At 37.6% G+C, this 20,559-nt stretch overlaps 1 protein-coding gene across 1 annotated transcript in view; it reads right to left on the bottom strand.

Annotated features, from left to right (window-relative positions):
- Positions 1 to 10,284, bottom strand: part of LOC103780828 (potassium voltage-gated channel subfamily H member 8-like) — a gene marked incomplete at its 3' end in the record, with an annotated part of 76,978 nt that extends 66,694 nt beyond the window's left edge. The window contains exons 1-2 of the mRNA XM_008948520.1: positions 10,143 to 10,284; positions 2,062 to 2,193 (exon numbers count right to left, since the gene is read on the bottom strand). Of these exons, the coding sequence (XP_008946768.1) occupies positions 2,062 to 2,193; positions 10,143 to 10,284 (274 nt within the window). The remainder of the gene's footprint in view (positions 1 to 2,061; positions 2,194 to 10,142) is intronic.
- Positions 10,285 to 20,559: the final 10,275 nt, after the last annotated feature.

The following is a 20,559-nucleotide window of genomic DNA, read 5'->3' as shown; positions in this document are numbered from 1 at the left end:
AGTAAGATTTATATAAAATTAAAATATTGGAATTGTTTGTAAATATTTTGAACAAATGGTTAAATCCTGTATCTTACCTCACTACGTTATATAAAATACTGTATTTGGCAAAACCTCACACTAAGTGTTACTTTCTGTTGCTGTGATGCAAACAACTATCATCATAGCATAAAGTGATTGCCATAGCTTTAAAATTAGTATAAAGGAAAAGAACAACTAGGTTTCAAGATTGTGCTTTAAAGTGTATATTGCAAAAGATAGCTAAATGTCAATATTCATAACCTTATAGCAATTGAAAGAGCATTTCCTGGTGTAATGTAGCTCTGCATCAGTGCATTCCTGGATCAGTACAGAGTAGGAGGAGAAATAATTTTTAAATGTACAACAGAAAACATGAGTTAAAATCTGCTTAGATTCACAGTTTGACATGAACCCATATCAAAAGCTGAAGATTGTTTTAAACCATCCTCAAATAAGCATACAATTATAAAATCTTTATCAGGTAAACAATACCTGCCATTTTATAAGTAATCAGTTATATATCTATTTCAAGTCATCACTGGCATATTGTGTGATTTCTCACTGAGTGTGTCCTGAAAATTTATATCTCTCATAAGGTAAATCATTAGCCTTTAGAGAACAGATGTACTGACAAACTCTCTTCAACATGGCCCCACATGTTTGAAAGTTTCAAATATGTTTTGTGTAAAAGGAGAAGAATGCAGAAAAGAAACCTTCGATTATTCAGGGCTTAAAAAGTAAGACAGAGGTGAAATTAGTTGTCCAAATGTACAGAAGAGACACATCATTAGCATAAATGTTGACTTAGAAATATTCAGCAGCACAGGGAAGTGTAATATTCTTTATGTTAAAGTACTAGAATGTAAAAGAATACTGAATTACACTTCTCTGTAACTGAAGTATAACTATTTTATGGAAAAGCTAATAATTAAAATCAGAAAAAAAGCTGAATATTAATTGTTCCCCCACTTCAGAAACCCATAAAGAGAAAAGGGGCAATATCTATGTTGTTTCTGAAATATGCAGGGATCAAATGGCTATCACAGGGTGAGAAATTTAAATAAATTGCAGAATAGTACCAGACTGGACAATTCAACAGTAATGAAATTTTACAGAATTCTGAAAGTTACTCTTTCTGTCTACAGATAAACTTTTTCTAGACAATTCCTTTGACACTGAAAAGCTGCAAACCTAAAGATTTGGTTCACTCTACCTCTGGAAAATGTAAAACTAGAATAAATTCACTGCGTTTGATACACAGCACGGGTCAATGCTGACTGCATAGCCTCCATCCCTTTTACTGTCTTTGCAGTGTGTTAGAAGAATTTAGCAAAACTTGACTACAACAGACAGTCAAAATTATTTTATGGCAGCTTTGAATCATTAGCATAACAGAATCTTTTTCTAAAGTCATGAGAGAGTCCTTGCATTGTTTCCTTACAGAAACAAATAAAGTAAGAACATGACGCATATACTATTGGATATTCCTAAAGACATAATAAATCTTACAATTTCATATAATGCAATGTGAATTAGATGGAACAAGAACAGACATGCTTCTCAATAGGTAAAATAATTTCTAAAATTGTATGTTCTGCTCACAAAAAAAACCCATGAAAATATGCATTCATTCATCTCTCAGGCATGCTGAAATCAGATTCACAGAAGGCATGTTTGAAAAAGTCTAGCTTTTCCAAAATGTATCTTGTAAAATCCAGAAAGCAAATAAAGTAAATCATAGTATATTAAATAAAATTTAATTTTGAGGATAAAGAACTCTATAGTCTGGATTCCATATTTACAGAATGTGGAGCAATATGTAAATTTAAAAAGAAAAAGCAAAAACCAACAAGCAAACAAACAAAAAACCAAATAAGAACTTCAATAGATTATTTGTTCTTCCATGTCATATGTTAATGTCTTATTTGGAGAGGTAGGAGGTCTTTATAATGAAAAGTACATGAGAGAGACTCAATCTAGGTAGAAGTCTCAAAAACTTATCAGTGTTGGATCTTATCAATGTTGTTGCAATTCACAAACCTTCCTTTTTGTCTTCTGCAGCAATCTTCACTTTTGTGTCTGTTATATCTTTGAAAGAGGCCAGAAAGAGTACTACATCTCCTTTTTCATTCTTTATAGGAACAATATCCAGTAGGCACCAGAATGAAGATCCTGCAAGGATAAAGAAATAATTTAATTCAAACAGCTGTCTTTCAGCAGAGGGAGGCGGGGGGAGAAAAAGTGAACTATTGAATCCACAAGTAATGTAACTGTAAAACAAAAATCTTGTTTAGGGGGGTCAGTAGTCAGGGAATCACAGATGTTCAGCCCATGTAAATCGCTTTGCATCATTGGTTGAAGCTCAGTAATACTGCTTTCTCTAGAAGCAAGGCACTAATTTAAATGCAAAATTTGTCTACAGGGATCATTAATAGAGTTTAATGAAGCTGCTTACTCTTCTGAAACCATGCTTTCCTTTGAACTCTCAGCTGATATTGCTTATTTTACTGGAATAGCTTTCACTTTCTTAACTTGACATCTGAAGCTTCCATGTTTACTATAGAATTATTCTGCCTTAATCAGCTGACTCGATACTCATTAAAACCTCTTGACAGAAGACCTGATAGAGCATCATTCCACTAATTCAAAGTTATTTAAACTAATCAGACATAAGACTTAGAATAGAAGTAGAATTAACTCCTTGCATCTCACAGATGAGATTTATAATACCACATATCACACATAAAATTAATATCAGCTATCTTCCTTCCTGTCTATATTCACCTTACTAAGACTTATGTGAAACTGTACTGAGTTTGGCAATATATTTGATTTGTGCCAGCCTTTCTCTGCCCAAATCTGCTACATAATTAATAGAATACCAGGTCTGAAGTGACCTCAAGGATCATCTGGTCCAACCTTTCTTGGTAAAAGCACAGTTCAGACAAGATGGTCCAGCACCTGTTCAGCTGAATCTTAAAAGTGTCCAATGCTGGGGAAGCCACCACTTCCTTGGTGAGATTATTTAAATAAATGATTGTTCTCATTGTGAAAAATTTTCCATTTGTATCCAACTGAAATCTCCCTATGAGTAACTTGTACTCATTACGCCTTGTCTTTTCCATATGAATCCTTGTAAAAAGGGAGTGTCTTTACACTTCTGCAATCATGTTCTTTCCCAACATACTATTTTTGGCATTCATTTGCAAATATAAGCCTATTTTCATTCATAGAAAGGAACAGGAACAGTTCCCTGGATCACGGCTGCCAAAACTTCTTACTGCCACATGATTCACTGAGCTTCGGAGGGATCCTTAGGAAGAGCAAGCAGATCAGTCACTTGCCATTCTATTTGCTGTGTTCCGAACTCTGCAGATTTGAAAGTGGACACACCAAGATCATAATTCAGCTTTTAGTTTAAATTTTCAACTGGAAGTTCCCTGACTACCTGTTGAAGGCAAGCGTCGGAAGTGAAACAGAAGCTTCCCTTTTGAAGGACCACCAGAGTTGAAAGTACCAAAAGATACTTCAAAGGAAATTCATCTTGTCCTCTCCATCCTGGTCAAACTTTCCAAGAAGCACACAGGCAACTTTAAGAGTAACATTACTAGTTCAGTCATCATGAAATGCTTCCACCTGAGATATTTAAAGAAGAGACAGGGAGAATGGGGAATGGGAGGAAAGAAGACTGGAAAAGGAGAAAAAAGATCATAGGAAGAAAATGACTGGCTTTATATTGGATTTAAATATTTTCATTTTGGGTTGAAGACAGAGAAAGCAAAGAAGCCCTTTAAAAGGCTTTAGAAGAAGGTAAATGTGATGTCAAAAGCACGATATTTCTACTGTTCCTTCTTCCATTTTACTTGTCTATTCTTAATTATCTTTTTTAATGGTTTTGACTCCATAAAAAATTCTGGGAAAAAAGTGTTCAGTAGTGTTATTGTCAGAAATGCTATAGAGCCACCACTTTATCAGTCTGAAGTGAGGCATTTAAATAGAAGAAACATAAGCAATTTTACTTTCCTGTTTAAAAATACAGTCACAGATCTCTAGAGAGCATCATTATGACTCTTAAAGTGGCCTTAATCTTACTTGTAAAATTACATTCTGCCTGGCAGCATTTTAGTAGTAGTTTCAGTTGAACAAGAACTCACTCTCAACTCCTTCTTCTAAGTAACACTGATAGCAACAATGGTCTTTTAAACAGCTTTATAAATCTCATCCAAAAGCAGAATCATATCTCACTCCTCAGCTGTTTGATGTCTATTCTACACACACAAATGCTAATTAGTCATTAAGGCTGTCTCCTGGAAAAAAGCTGTAGACATCAGCCATGTTAAAATAAACTTAACTCAGTCATACTAAGGAGCACATCTGCTAATATAATCTGAAATTAAGGATTTGTAGGTTTAAGGAAGTTATTGTACTATGGTTCATCACTGGAAATAGAAGGAAATTCTTGTAACATTTCCTGTTTTAATGCATTTGCTCTTTTGTATAATCAAACTGCATTTGAATTCTTTGCAGGTGAAAACTATTCATTGAAATCATTCCACATCTTGTACCATTTAATTCTGTTTTTCTTCAGTCATATTTTCTATCATCTGTCCTCGTTCTCCTCCTCCACTGTAAATCTGTCTGACAATATTTTGACTAAGCAAAGGAAATACACACTAAAAAAATGGTATGCACCACTAAGAACACATATTCAATATATGCACAAGATAATTCTCTCCTGAAGAGTTCCAGGCTAGTGCCCTGCATAGTGGAGCTGCCAGTCTTGGCGTTACTTACACTCTCAGTCTTTGTAAGTCTTAAGCTGAGTCTGTTGATTTATTTTTTTTCCCTTTACTCTGAAAGGAGCAAATGAATATGAAGCACTCTTCAGAACTAGAGGGCACAATCCAGTTTAGGTCAGGACTCAGTATCGAAAAAAGAAGTGTGCTATCTTCCACTACTGATGAGCATTCTTGGAAAAAAAAAAGTGATTCAAAGCAATCTATTACATAGCTTTTACTGAAGGCCAGCATCATATAATTCTGTAAGCCAAAGAAGAACTTTCTACTCATCAAAAAAAAGCAGCACCCTATTTTGGTACAGTTCTTTTGAGTGCACTCATCTGTGAGACAGAAATTCTTTCCTTGCTTCAGATAGTGCATACAAAGGTCTTCTGTGTTGTCAAGAGTCGTCTATCAAAGAAATTTCTTATGGACTTTTATTTATATAGAGACTCTCTTTATTGCTCCAAGCCACCACTCTTGGAGAAAATGTCTAATCTTTCTCTTGCGTTATGAACTGAAGGTTCAAAATATATTTAATATCCTCAAGGCTTATATAAGCACATCAGAAGGAAGGAGAAAAGAGACCAAATGAAGCATAATCTTATCACAAAGTAATTTGGCTATAGTTCACCATTTATATATACATACAAAAGAGAGTGCTTTGTGGTCACTCTCTTGACCACCCTTTCTACCTTTCCTTGCTCTGACAACTAGAAGTCCATCCTCAAAATGAAATAAAAGCAAAGGTTAATAGACCAAGGATCTTAAAAGGGAGATTTTGTACAAAAACCTGCCATCAGAATGCAAATAGCCTTCAGAGCTAAGCATTCCTTTCATGAGAAAATAAGGCCTGCTTAAATGAAGGAACAGACTCTGACCATTAGCCCTATTGATGAGCTATATGTACTCATCATAAAATAGTATTTTAGTCATGCCCACCCTAGACAAAGCAAATTAAATACTCAGAATGGAAATCTTTGGTGGATATTTGGGTATTCGAGAGGTATCATAATATAGATTGGAATGGGATTGTTGACAACCAGATTATTTAAGTCTTTAACAAAATAATTAAGTTCTGCACCCATCTCGTCAAAATTTTAATTGAACTTTTCTACAGTTAGTATCTTTTTAGCAATACATATTCCTATGAATTACTTAGAACCAGTGATACTGATAAGTTCTTCAGTAGGAGGGTGGCGACAGTTTGGACTAGATTGCCCAGAGAGGTTGTGGATGTCCCCTCCCTGGAGGTGTTCAAGGCCAAGATGGATGAGGCCATGAGAAACCCAGTCTAGATGAGAGGTGTCCCTGCCCATGGCAGGGAGGTTGGATCAGATGATCTCTAGGGTCCCTTCCAACCTAAGCCATTTCATGAAAAGCTATGTTCTTTTGCTCTCATCAGTCTAGAAGTAGTTCTGCCCAAGTAGACAAGCTTAAGCCTTCCTTTTTTTTTGTCATGTGTGGTTATCTTTACTTCCTCAGGACTTTGCTTGAAAAACCACTCTGCAGATAGACACCAAAACAGCTTGTATCACCACCTTCCACCACTCAAGGACAGGAAATAATGGATGAACAAATTTCTGTGATATATCTGCACCTCTCTGTGGTGAGAGGAAGAGGGTTTAAGATGCAAAGCTCTTTCATCAAGCTCTGCATCTGCACATAACATACCACACTAACCAAATGTAATGTTTCATAGTCTAAGAAATCAAGTACCTGGAGAAAAAAAACAAGAAAGCTAAAATGTTTTGCATATTGGATACACAAGTCCTGTGGTACAAAACAATCACTCTTCAGGGAACAATTATCATGATAAATATACATAAGAGAGCCAAATTGGTCTGCACAAGACATCAGAAATCTGGAACATTTCCGTATGTTTCAGTACTTGATTTAGTAAACTAAATGTTCTTTAAGCAGATGCTTAAAAAAGATAATTAAAACACACCACCCTATTTCCAGGGATTTGTTATGCAAAAGACAAAGATAAAAATGTTTTCCTATAGATAGCTGTACTAACTTCTCAACAGGGTTGATGTTACATTTTCAGCATTACAACACAGTCTAATTGACAGAGATACTAATTGTTAGCAAAATAAACCTGCTGCTGGATACATGATATTGCCAGAGAAGTTTGGGCCTGATCATTTTCACTTTTCCACTAAGACTGACAGAAAAGGATGCCCAAGACTTTGCCTGGGGAAACCAAACTCTGTCTTTCATTAGCTTCTCCAAAGATACCCAGTGTCACTGATAACATTTCATTCAGAATGTTCTGTGGCTTTGACAAGATGTCAATGTTTTGTTGAGGAGAACAAAGTGCAAAGAAGAAAACAATGTTTTCAAAAAATGCAACTGAACAAAACAGAAAGAGAATGGAGCTGAAAGAAAAAGTATAGCTACTATTAGTATACTTTCTCTGTTATAAATATCACAGCTTTGGCAATGATCAATTAATATACCCAATGCAAGGTTTTGCTGCTTTCAACGAATAAGCACCTCATTCTTCTTCATCATGTCTGCAGAAATCACACGTATACATAAACAAAATCCATTCTTTTTTTTTTTTCTTGAATTCTGCTGCTATAGATGACTGCCTGTGTATTATACCTTAGTGACAGTCTTTGGTTTAGCAATACTGATAGAAAACTAGCAAGAACACATATGGACTATCAGGTAAGTGACTTACATGGCCACTGATGGTCTCGCTAACACTTTCATAGGGGTAGTAAAGGAAGCTCAAGAACTTATTTCCCCAGGTTCTGTATGGCAAACAGACCGTGCTTATATCCTGCAAGTAACCCTCCCTACAAGTTTCAACAGTCAATGTAATTCCATTCCAAGAGATCTTAAACCAGAATACATTGTTATCTCAAGAACTTGATAGAGGAAAGGTGATATGTAAGATATCTTAGTAATAAAGTAAAAACTGCATTTCAGTATAAATAACTAGGTAAGTGTTAATCCTGTGGAGCTGATTTAGAAAATTCCATTAAAAATACCTTTGCATGCCTCTGGATGCTATGGAGTATTGTGTGAAATTATTCAAATCTACCACATCTCATCAGAGTATGTGCAAACCCCCCTCTGTGTGTTTCCACCCTCTTTTCTGTGCTCAGCTTCAACTTATGCTCTGTTCCCTCTACTGCTAGATATCTCAGTGACACAGCATGTCTAACTTTTCCTGCCATTATGGAGAAAGGAAGAGAGGGAATGGATGTTCTAAGAGAAGACTCTTTTCAGCTAAGCGGTCTCCTATCCTTGCCTCTTCTGCAAACTGCCACTGTTAAGAAGAGAGGCTTAACTCACCATCTCAAAGTCTCCATTTATTACTATGTGGAGACAGACCGCCTCTGTTGTGGCAGATCCTAGTTTGAGTGCATGTCTTTTTAAACCTTAGCGTTCTTCACATTTTGTGTATGCAACAGCTAGTACATTCTGCAGTGCACATTTTACGCAAACTAATTTGTGAGCTCCAGTACATCTGCATTTCAGCTTTGTTTACTCAGGTTTCCTGCCTCTTAAAACTCCACTATCTTTTCTAATTCATGAAACTTAGTTTCAAAATCCTCTAGTTAAATTTGGGGTTTGAGTAAAAGCAGGGAAGCTAAGTAACACCTGTTAAAGCCACGTGACATACATTATCCTTATGTATTACTTTTTGCCTGCTCTAATTTCCTTTTCCTATCTCCATCCAGATTAGAAAAGAAAACTGCATTTAAGGAGATAAATGCTTTCTTGATGTAATACAAGGTTACCAGGTTACATTTATAACAATTATCAAAATACACAGGATTATCTGAAAACTCAGTTAAGTCAATGAAATGCACTCTGATTCAAAAAGCTTCAGGGCAGATTCGGAAATATTATCAGTCTGCAACTTACTTTTTCTCTACCTCCAATGATCTGTCACAGTCATAATAGTACAAGACATTCATCATTTGTCCACTAACTCCTGGGAAAGTACTAATCAAAATGGTCTGTTTATATAAATAAATATCCAGTATCTATATTTAAAGTGGGAAATAACAACAACAAAACCCCCCAAGAAAACCCAAAGCAAGTTACTATTTCTTCAACATCTTTGTATGTATCGCTTCACAAATAGTCATGCTCAAGCCTTCCTAAGCAATCTAGTTTTTACATTCTTCAGTTGAATTCTGCTATATTTTCCTTGCTTTGAGTTGAGCAATCCCAATTTAAATAGTTTCCTTTCCCTTGACTAATGTATTTTTGAAATCTATTGTTAAAACTGTGTTTACAATTCATAGTCCTTATTCCTTTTGATTTTCAGAACATCTAATCCAACATGTAGATGTAATCAGAGCAGTAAATATGATTGATTTTTCAGTTGACTAAGGGATATACTTTTGTCCAATGAGAAAAAAAAGGAAAACGCTTTCTTAAGCCAGGATGATCTCTCACATATGTGTATAGATGTGTGCATATATATTTACATAAATACACATATATATATCAAACACCATGTATTTGTACATGTTTTTTTAATTCTCTGTTTCTCCTTATAAACTACCTAATCTTTTTGAAATTGTGCCTGGTATTTTGACATCAGGAGAAGTTGTAGCCCACATCAATCCAAACAGAACCATGAATCACAGAATTAAAGGATGGCAGAGTTCGGAAGAGACCTCTGGAGATCATCTAGTCCAGCCCCCTACTAAAGCAAGTTCACCTAGATCAGGTTGCACAGGAGCATGTCCAGGTGGATTCTGAAATTGTACAGAGAAGGAGACTCCACAACCTCTCTGGGCAGCGTGTTCCAGTACTCTGTAACCCTCAAAGTAAACAAGTTTTTCGTTATGTTTAGGTGGAACTTCCTGTATTCTAATTTGTGCTCTTTGCCCTGTCACTGGGCACCACTGAAAAGAATCTGACTCCATCCTCCTGACACCCACCCTTTAGATACTCATGAGCATTGACACAAACCACTCTCAGCCTCCTCTTTTCCAGGCTAAACAGACCCAGGTCTCTCAGCCTTTCCCCATAACAGAGATGCTCCAGTCCCCTCATCTTTGTAGCACTCCATTGGACTTTCTCCAGTACTTCACCCTCTCCCTTGAATTGGAGAACCCAGAACTGGACACAGCACTCCAGATGTGGCCTCACTAGGGCAGAGTAGAAAGGAAGGAAAATCTTCCTCAACCTGCTAGTCACACTTTTCTGAATGCATCCCAGGACACCATTTGCCTTGGTCACAAGAGCACAGTGCTGGCTCATGGTGAATTTGCTGTCCACCAGGACTGCCAGGTCCATCTCTGTGGAGCTGCTGTACAGCAGGTCAACCCCTAATCTGTACTGGTGCATGGACCATACACCTACCCTTGTCAAATTTCAACAGATTCCCCTCCACCCAACTCTGCAACCTGTCCAGGTCCCACTGAATGTCAGCGCAGACTTCTGGTGTGTGAGCCACTCCTCCCGGTTTTGTGTTACCAGTAAGCTTGCTGAGGGTACACTCCATCCCTTCATCCAGGTCATTGATGAAGATGCTGAACAAGACTGGACTCAGTACTGACCCCTGAGGAACACCACTAGCTCCAGGCCTCCAGGCCTCCAACTAGACCCTGCACTGCTGATCACAGTGCTCTGAGCTCTGCTGTTCAGTCAGTTCTCAATCCACCTCACTGTCCACTCATCTAATCCATGCTTCCCAAGCTTACCTATGAGGATGTTATGGGAGACAGTGTCAAAAGCCTTGCTGAAGTTGAGGTAGACAATATCCACTACTTTCACCTCGTCTATGCAGCTAGTCACACCATCATAGAAGGCTATCAGATTAGTTAAACGTGATTTCCCTTTGGTGAATCCGTGCTGACTACTCCTGATAACTTTCTCTTCCTCCACATGTTTAGAGAATGTGAAATATCCAGAATGAGCTGTTCCATCACCTTTCCAGGAATGGAGGTGAGGCTGATTGGCCTGTAATTTCTTAGGTCCTCCTTCTTACCCTTTTTGAAGATTGAAGGGACATTTGTTTTCCTCCAGTCCCCAGGCACCTCTCTTCTTCCCCATGATATTTCAAAAATAATGGAAAGTAGCTTAGCAATAACATCAGCCAGCTCCTAAGCACTTGGAGGGGTGGGCGGATCCCATCAGGACCCATGGATTTGTAGGTGTCCAGTTTGCCTGAATGATCACTAACCCAATCCTAACTGACCAATGGAAAGTCTTCTTTCCTGCACATTTTCTTTCACCTCAAGGGACTGGGAGTGCTGAGGGTCAGTCTTAGCAGTAAAGAGTGAAGCAAAGGCAGCATTCAGTAACTCCATCTTCTCTGTATCCTCCATCACCAGGGCACCCACATCATTCAGCAGCAGCTCTACATTTTCCTTAGTCTTTCTTTTGTTTCTGATGTACTTAGAGCCCTTCTTGCTGTCTTTTCAATTATTTGCCAGATTTAATTCCAAGAGGGCATTAGCCTTCTTTGCTACATCACTGAATAGTCTGGCAACATTCCTGTATTCATCCCAAGTGGCCACATACTGTAAACATCCATCTTCCATCTGAGCTTTTCCACAAGCTCCTTGTTCATCCATGCAGGTGTCTTGCCTCCTTTACTTATGTTTTACTCATAGGGATGCACCAATCTTGAGCTTGTCAGAAGTGATACTTGAACATTAACCATCTCTCTTCGGCCCTTCTACCTTCTAGACCCTTAACCCATGGTATTCCTCCAGGCAGATATTTGAAGAGGTCACAGTTAGCTCTCCTGATGTTCAGGGTTGCAATCCTACTTATTGCCCTGTTTCTTCTTTGCATGATCCTGAACTCCACCATCTCATGGTCACTGCAGCCAAGGCTTCCTCCAACCTTTACACCCTCAATTGGACCTTCTTTGTTCATTAGTACAAAGTCCAGCAGCATGTCTCCCCTCATTGGCTCCTCCACCATCTGTGTCACAAAGTTAACATCAATGCATTGCAGGAAACTCCTGGACTGTATGCCTAGCCGTGCTGCCTTTCCAGCAAATATCAGGGTGGTTGAAGTTCACCATGAGCACCAGTGCATGTGATCATGGCTACTTCCAGCTGTCTGTAGAAGGCCTCATCGACTTCCTCTTCCTGATGAGGTGGCCTGTGCTAAACACTCACAACAGTATCACTCATAACAGCCTGCCCCTTAATTCTTACCCATAGGCTTTCCACATGTTCTTCATGCCCCCAAGGCAGAGCTTGATACATCCCAGTTTCTGTCTCACATAAGGACCAACTCTACCATCACAGCTTCCTGGTCTGTGTCCTAAAAACTTTGTAGCAATCCATGACAGCATTCCAGTCATGTGAGCCATCCCACCATGTCTCTGCACTTGCAGTGAGATCATGGCCTGTGGCTGCACCCAGATCTATAGTTCTTTTTTATTCTCCATGATTGTGTGCATTGGTGTATAGGCATTTTAAAAACTTAAGCAAGAAGGTTTCCCTGGAGCAGTGAAAGAAGATCCAGCATAGTCATACACGCCCTTGAGGTGGCTGGCCTTCTGCTTCTCATCTTGGAAGGCAGCTAAGGAACATTTGTTGCTGCTGTTTTTTGGCCTGACTTATCCCCTGGTTGGATGAAATGGCACCAGCATTGCCATCTTGGACCCTGCCACCTAAGTCCTTCAGCTTAAAGCCCACCTCACCAAGTTGGCCAGCCTGCTGCCAAAAACTCCCTTGCTTCTTTGAGACAGGTGTATTCCATCCCTCCCTAGCAGGTTATAGTCATCAAAAAATGTCCCATTGTCATAAACCCCAAAACCCTCGTGATGGCACCAGCCACGTACCCAGGTGCTAATATTCATTATTCATCTATTTCTGGCTGCCCCCTTTCCTCACACTGGTAAGTTGGAGGAAAAGATAAGCTGGGCACCAATGTTTTTCACTTGCACCCTCAGGGCTTTATAGTCTTCCTTGATTCTGCCCAGGTTCTGGCTCACAGTGTCATCCATGACCACATGGAAGAGTAACAGTTGGTAGTAGTCGATGCTCTTGACAAGTTGTGGCACCCTCTTGGCAATGTCTCAAATCCTAGCTCCTGGCAGGCAGCACACCTCTTGAGACTCCCTGTCAGGTCGGCAGATGGCTGCCTCACTGTCCTTTGACAGTGAGTCACCCACTATGAGCACACATTGTTTCTTTTAGCTGCCTCCACTACATGTTGCTGCTGAAGTTTCTCCATGTAGAGGTTGCTCATGAGTGTCTATAGGTGTTAAATCTTCAGTTCTGGTTTTGGTGATGATGTTAGAGGGTGGAGAACGAATCAGAGTGAGTCCTGCTATTTTTGGGTCACCAGGGTCCATTATTTTATTCTTTTAAAAAGAAGCTTCAAAGATAACATGGCATTTCTTGTACAAAAATACAGCTATACCAAAACAGACCACTACACTTACAAAGAAAATTTTCCACATTTTTAGTTTCAAATGTCAAGTGATAACAATATAAACAAAAAATATCTTAGTGCAAGGTATTTTCATGAGCCTTACTCTGGTGTCTGGCAGTGGCAGTCCCTAGAAAGGGAAGGTCTGGGGTCTTGCAGAGTGGGCGGTCTCCCAATTCTGAGCGAGGTGCTGGTCACAGCCTCATGTTTATTCATGTATTTTTTAACAGATATTACATGGAGAAAGAGGGGATTATGCTGGTGAGTTACCTGCTTAGATTGCAAGGCTCCAGTTTAGAAATGGGGCATTTATTTTACAGTGCTTTTTCCACAAGGTTAGGTAAGAGAATATTAGTGCCTCTATAATTCCTATTATTCTAGTTTTTTATTATCTGTTGTTATTAAACAGCAGTTTTCAGCAAATTTGAGGATTTTTCTGTTGAGCCCATGATTCAATAACTTTAACCTGCACTTGACATGCTCACCACTGGCAACATCCAGGGCAAAAGCTGGGACCTGAGAAGAGGCTGAATTTTGGATCTGGATTGATACATCCATCCTCTCAAGTTTATGTTTTTTGTACAGAAGGGCTTTGAAACAAACACTAAGAAATTATGTAATACTGTAGAGAGGATTAATCTTCACAGTTCACCACTTGAATTCGTGTGAGTTCATGCTGTAAAGAGACTCTAAGCCTCCCCACTGAAAAGAATTACAGTAACTCTACCAGTTGGAAAGCAGTAGGTTTTAACCTTTTAATTACTTAACTGTTATAAAATTAGACTGGTTTTGCAATTCCCTAGCCAAACTAGTGAAAGGGTTCAACAGACAATGCTAACATGAGTCTCCTGCTGCTCCTCAAAAAAACCTATGGAGTTAATGCAGGAATTTACTGCAATTGTCAGCACAAGAGGTGGCAATTAATCTGTACCATGATCCAGCACGTGGACTTGGGGATCACAAACAGAAAAAAAGAAATGGCAGCAAAAAGAAAGCATAAAGTCATCAGGAGAAATGGTATTTTTGACCTTCCTTTAACCAAAAAACAGACTCACTCATAATGAACCATGGTGACAGAAGTCAGCTTTTAGCTAAAGCTTGATTTGAAACTCATAAAAATAAAAGGTAGCCTATTAATAGCCTCCTTGTGGCCATAAAATTATGAGAAAATCAGAAGAGAAGAGTGACCGGTCTGATTTAGTATAAATACCCCACTACAAAATAAATGCCTACATCTCTTCCTAAAAATGGATGTGTAAAAAGCAGCATCATGAAATATATATTTTAAAAAAATAAAAAGTGCCTACAGCATTACTAACAGCCATTTATATTAAGTACAGCTGGAAGCCCAGTGTGCCTGTGCAGAAACACTACTCTTTAAGCATCTGCAAGCAGTGAAGGATCCATCACTTTGTAACAGTGTAGTAAGCAGCGGGGAACTCTCATGCAGATTTCTTCACTTATCAATGTGCTTCTAGAAGAACAAATCTTTTCTCAGTGAATTAATCTTTTAATAAATCATGTTGCTATTGAAAGAAGCTATTAGCCAATGCCACTGCGAGTGCCATCAGAACAAAGTACCAGCACTGTCAGTTAGTAAGCAGCAGTCTTGTTGATGTTTCATTAAATTACACCAAAAGATCTCAGATGTTTCAGATCACATTGCACACAAGGGGGTTTATGGCTTAATTTTTCTTTCTCCTTGTTTTGTCTGCTCACAGGCTTTTGCTGACAGCTTCACCAAAGGCTCTGAAGTTTAACCCAGGGCCTTCTGTAGGAGCAGGTCTGCCCTGTCTTCCTCTTCTGCTGCAGAAGCTACAGCTGTCTCTAAAACACCTTCATGCTTCAGGGATACACACTACCTTTCATCAGAGACCATGGGTCAGTCACATGAAGTGTTTGGAGAGAAAAGGAGCTAAAAAAAATTCTCTCTTCTGTGAAACAGAGGAAAATAAAGATATGCCTTCTGCCTACATCCACAACTAACACTGCTTTCTAAGAAAAAGACTTAACCAAGATCAGTGAAACTTCTTAACATCTACTGAGATATATGGAAGAGGGGAAGAAAAAATATAAGAAAAAAAGAAAAAGGAAAAAAAAGGATGCTTTTATGCAGATACAAATTATTGTTTATGGTGCCTGTAATTGCAATTAGATATTACCATCAGGTTATTTTTTCAGTGCTGCTTGCTCTTTTTATTCCCCTCCTGTATTTTGTGCTCTAATTTAGATAATGTTAGCAAACCAATCACAGAAGCTTTTTCGCTTTCTTATTTTCAGGCTAAGTTTTGAAGGCAGAGCAGCAGTGGAGCTGCAATGAGGTCATGTTGCTATGAAATATCCTGCCAAGCAACTTGTCAGGGGACTTCCTCTACATTAGTAACTAGAAGTCACTAGAAAACTGATGTCTCTGTATAGAACTTTTTTTTTTCCAGTTAGAAAATTCTAGTAAATGCCTCTTCTCTAACTGCTGGGCTTAACACTTCCTAAAAACATTGTAGATTTCAGGAGATTGTTAAAGCAGGGAGTCAGTTAATATTAAAAATGTGCCATACAACTCTCATGCTTTAAAATACTATGACATATTTTCAGACAACCATTAAACATAGGTTTTTAAACTTCTTGGAAAAAAGGGATACCATTTCTTCCATGAGCAAATACTTTTTGTAGAGAAGAAAAGCCTAAAGAAAACCTAATTTTCTTTCTGTTTAAGGGAAATTTTTCCTAAATTTCTTTATAATTAATTACATATTTATAATTTTTAAATAAGATTAAACTCATAATTTAAAAAAAAAAAAAAAAAAAGCTTTGTTTGCTTAAGGCAAGTTATACACTAAATGCAAATAATGGAGTCTGTTATCCTGTAGCCACATTATACAACTGCAACCATGGCAGAGGCTATGATGATGTTTCATCACTTGAGGCTTATTTCATTTGCCCCTGGCTATCTTTGCTGCTTGTGTGAGAACACGGTTACACCTAGACTTGAAATGTCCTTTTGCCTGATGTTATCTAGTAACTCAGTAGGAGGCTCTCCACTCTCTCCACTCATATCCTGCTCATCTGAAATAATACCTTGGTCCTGACCTTTCAGGTAAGGAATCTGAGTTATTAAAACACGTATTCTTGTACACCAGTGAGAAGAGCCAAAATATCTTGATTTAATCATACTGACTCTTAAAAAAATGAAAAATTAAGAAAATAACCCTGTCCTGCCTTCCTCACCCTACAAGTTACTTACCAAATCATTAGGGGCCAAGAACTATAAGACATGTGCCTAAGACATACCTCAGAAAGTGTTTAAATCAGTTTACACGTAGAGGATAACAAAGCATCCCTTAAGTCCCTGTGGCCTATTACAGATGAAGCAAATTCTCCTTGCAGCCAAGTCCTACGGCAACTTGTGATAATGCTTCAGACAACACTCCCTCCCTCCAGTCCTCTTACAGTAGAAATTTTTTATTGCCTATAATAGCTTGTACAAACAGCCCTGTTGCTGAGGAGCACAAATACAATGGACACCACAGTGAAGCACCTTAAATTTCCATAAATTAGAAGTGGCTATCACTGATTACATAGTGTTTCACAACTTACACATACACAAAAAGACTCTTTTTGTATGTATGTGTATTTAGTATCCTTAAGAGGATATGTTTTATGAACAGACCTATTTTTAAACACTATGAACTGATTTTTGAGATACAGGAAAAGAATCTGATGGGACCATAAGTGAAGTAAGCTATGACCTTCTGTGCAGCTGAAGAGGGGAAGCTTAAACTGGACTAAGTAAATGATTATAGGGCTTATTGTAGCATCACCTTACTCTGCAACAGAAAATTTAAAAATCCATACTGCTAATTATTTGTACTTCAGTTGGGGAGATTGTGAAAACCTCATTTAACTACATGGACTTGCTATTGATAAATTTCTGCAGTTGCGTGGCAGGGAGGAAAAGAAGGGTTTTTCTAAATATAGCTCCTCATCACAGTGTCCATCTGCCTTTAGATTACACTAAAAAAGAGATCCAGGGAGTGAGTTCTTTTCTCACAACTCACCTGAATTCAAAAAGTTACTTTGCATTTCCATTATCTCAACTGCTGCATAATTTATTGCAGATGTTTTGAAGAAAGTGTAGAAAAGCAAGAGAAAAAAAAATATTAAAAATCATCTCCTGAGCTATATAATTTTACAACTTTCCGAGGAAGGCAACAAACAGAAAATTCCTTTTTCTTTTTTGAATAGTTCCATTTTCTTTTTGTTTTCAAAAAACCCAATATAGCTCTGGCAAATAAAATTTTAAAAGCTGACTGAGGAACCAAAATAAATACTGAAACGATGATGAAAACTGTATTTTGAATGGGATTTTCAAAGTACATCTCTCTCTAAAGTGGTTGTTTCTGCTGCTACAGTTCTAATACTTCTTTGTGCTAACATGACAAAAAATACTCTTGATGAAAAGGTACAGCCAGTTTATCATATTCTAAGAATTCATTAAAATGCCAAAAAGAGAGCACACAAAGAGAAAAATTCCTATCCACTTCTCATCGGTCTGGGCTGATTGCTTTCTTGTTTGGTCAGAGTACAACTGCTGAAGACCATCCTTCTGTTAAGATCCAAACCCAAATGACAAAGACAATGAAATCCTGCGTTTCATCCCACAGAAAGGTAATCCATTTCATTTGACACCCTACCCAACTCAATGCGCATCACTCTTACTTGCTGCAGTGTAAACTCAGAGCAGTCTGGAACTTCTGTGAAGTTGCATGTGGGTTGCTGGAGTTGCTTTAGTTGGTTCTAACAATCATTCCTTTAACTAACAATTACTGAGCCAAAGTGTTATGTGAATTCTTAAACGATGGTTATGTAACAGTGAAAGGCCCCGTATTCAAGCTTACTAAATATTCACGTCAAAACTTCTAAGAGCTAGTCCCAAGCTTGTTCAGAATTAAAAACCTAATTTAATGATAAAAACTAAACCAGTTTTAAACTGAGTTTCAATCAAATTCAAAATATCAAAAAAGTGGCAACGGAGAAATCAACCCATATTCAGTTTTAGAAGCTTGAATTTCTTCCCCAAAAGATGAGACACACATGAGAAAAAAAAAAGAATAAAAAACTACAAATTCCAAGCTTCTACATTTTAGATGAAAACCAGAAGAAACTAAGAATAATTTATTGTTTTCATATATCCATTTACCTCTTAAGAATTTTTTATTATAATGTTGTACTCATTATTAATCTTTTAGGATGTATGCTCAGGGACATCAGCCTATTCTGTGAGCTCAGAACTATCCCTGAAGCTGAATTCCTGCCCCTGAAGTTAGCTCTGAAAGTGATTGTTTCGTCTTATAGCTAGGCCTATAGAGCAATGCTGTACCTCTGAAGTGGACTAAAGCCAGATTCCCAGTTTTGGTCTGACACCCTAAAGTCCTAACAGAACATTGAAAGGTAACCCCATGACAGCTAGACATTTCTAGCTACTTGTCTCCCATTGACCTATGTTCCCAGCATCAGACTGGGCATTAACCCAGGTGACAATTGTTTCCAATATCAGATAAGCCTGAATGTGTCAATATAGTCATACTGGGACCATTATTCCCAAAGTTCTCATGTTCTAAAATATTCAAATAACATTTTTTCTGCAGCAGACATATTATTAATTTTTTTACTTTTTTTTTTTTTTCCTGCCAGTGTTGAAAAACCTAACAGCTTCAAAAGTTCATTTTTCCTTCTGGAAAAACAAAAAATCAAACCCAAAACATTTAGCTGAAATGGATGATTTTACCAAATTTGCTTTCTTTGCACATTGCAGCTCTGCTGAAAAAACAAGATTATTTGTTAAGATAAATTTTGCTTTCATTCAAAACCAGTCTCGTGTAATTTTATTACCTATTCATTTCTGTTTCCCAGTGGTACAGAAATACACGAAAATGCGAAATATAATAAGCAGTCTGGAAAATTTATTCTTACTCAGAACATATCTTGGAATGGCTTTCAGTCAAATTATACACAGCGATGCAAGTAGGATGGATTATGAGTATTCGTCTATCCTAACCAATTTCTCTTCATCCACTTATCTGTGGTTCAGGTATTTCACTGGTAAATAATTGACCTGCAACCTTTTTGTGCCTGCATTAATCATATCTGTTAAAGTTTTGAAGTATCCCTTCACAGTGTGAAGGAATCACAATTTATCATTCAGGAACAAGACAGTGAAATTAATGTTAGCTTTACTTCTTTCATTTACATACATTGAAGTCTCTTCTCACTGCTCACTCATCACTATACAATACTGGAGAAAAGCAGCTCTTATCCTTCTAGATAAAGGTGATTTTTTCCCTATATTCAGGCATGATTCACAAATTTGAAACTACTTTCTTAAATAATCTTCCTGAAACACGAGTTTCAGCTATGCTACGGAAATCTTTTCTAAATGTTAAAAAAAAAGACAACAAGAAGTACATCACCACCAGCCAGAGGGGAAAAAAAAAAAAAAAAAGACAAGAGGAGGAAGCATTGAGCCTCATTTTCATAATAACTTCAAAATTTCATACTGTGCAAATAGCAGTCATGAACACAGGCTAAACTAAGCAACATTTCTTTTTTTTGTTGAAGTCAAGAAAGTGAAGTTGCCTTCTAATTCTAAATCACTATCTCTTGTCAATAGATAACTATTACTTTTAGAAAATAGTGTTTAAAACCATTTAACATAATAGTAATAACATTTGAGGGGAAAATGCTTTGTTAGTAAAGACATAAGTATGATCTATGAGGAAAATATGGCTTTAAACATATGCTTAGAAATTCTAGCCATATAATAAATAAGAAGGTGATACTCAATGGCCACCCATGGATCCATTTTGCACATAGATCATTAAGCACATTAAGGGCTCCTATGGCACCAAGGTGGTTGCAGTCCTGCCAGTATCTCACACTTAGTGTCACTTGTTTGAAGACCACCTGAATGGTTGCAATGTATACACAGAATAGGTACACTGAAGGAACCTGATATAAATGAAACAAGCTGATAAGGCTGCATCATGAGGTGCTTTCTTCCATGACTCACTCATCTTGACTACAAAAATTGTCCTGATAAATGCCCTACCACAGGAGTGAATTGATGGTGTAACTTGAAATGTACTGAAGACTATACAGTTGCTTAATACTTTGATTTTTTTTGTGTGACTATATATTTAAATGTAAATTTTACTTAGACTACTTATTTGCATATTAAAAATAATTATTTTGTATTTATAAATAGTGACTGTGGAGAGTAAGTCGCTTGGATCACTGAAAGTTCTGAGCATTTTAATGATGGGACTGACAGATCTACATAGGTACTGTCTATCTTATGGTTGTCCTGGTCTGGGGTAAAATAGAG

The sequence above is a fragment of the Merops nubicus genome, unplaced genomic scaffold (assembly GCF_000691845.1).
Source record: "Merops nubicus isolate BGI_N331 unplaced genomic scaffold, ASM69184v1 scaffold4771, whole genome shotgun sequence".
Taxonomy (NCBI): Eukaryota; Metazoa; Chordata; class Aves; order Coraciiformes; family Meropidae; genus Merops; species Merops nubicus.
Note: the sequence above shows the minus strand (reverse complement) of the source record. Positions and strands in the feature narration are given on the sequence as shown.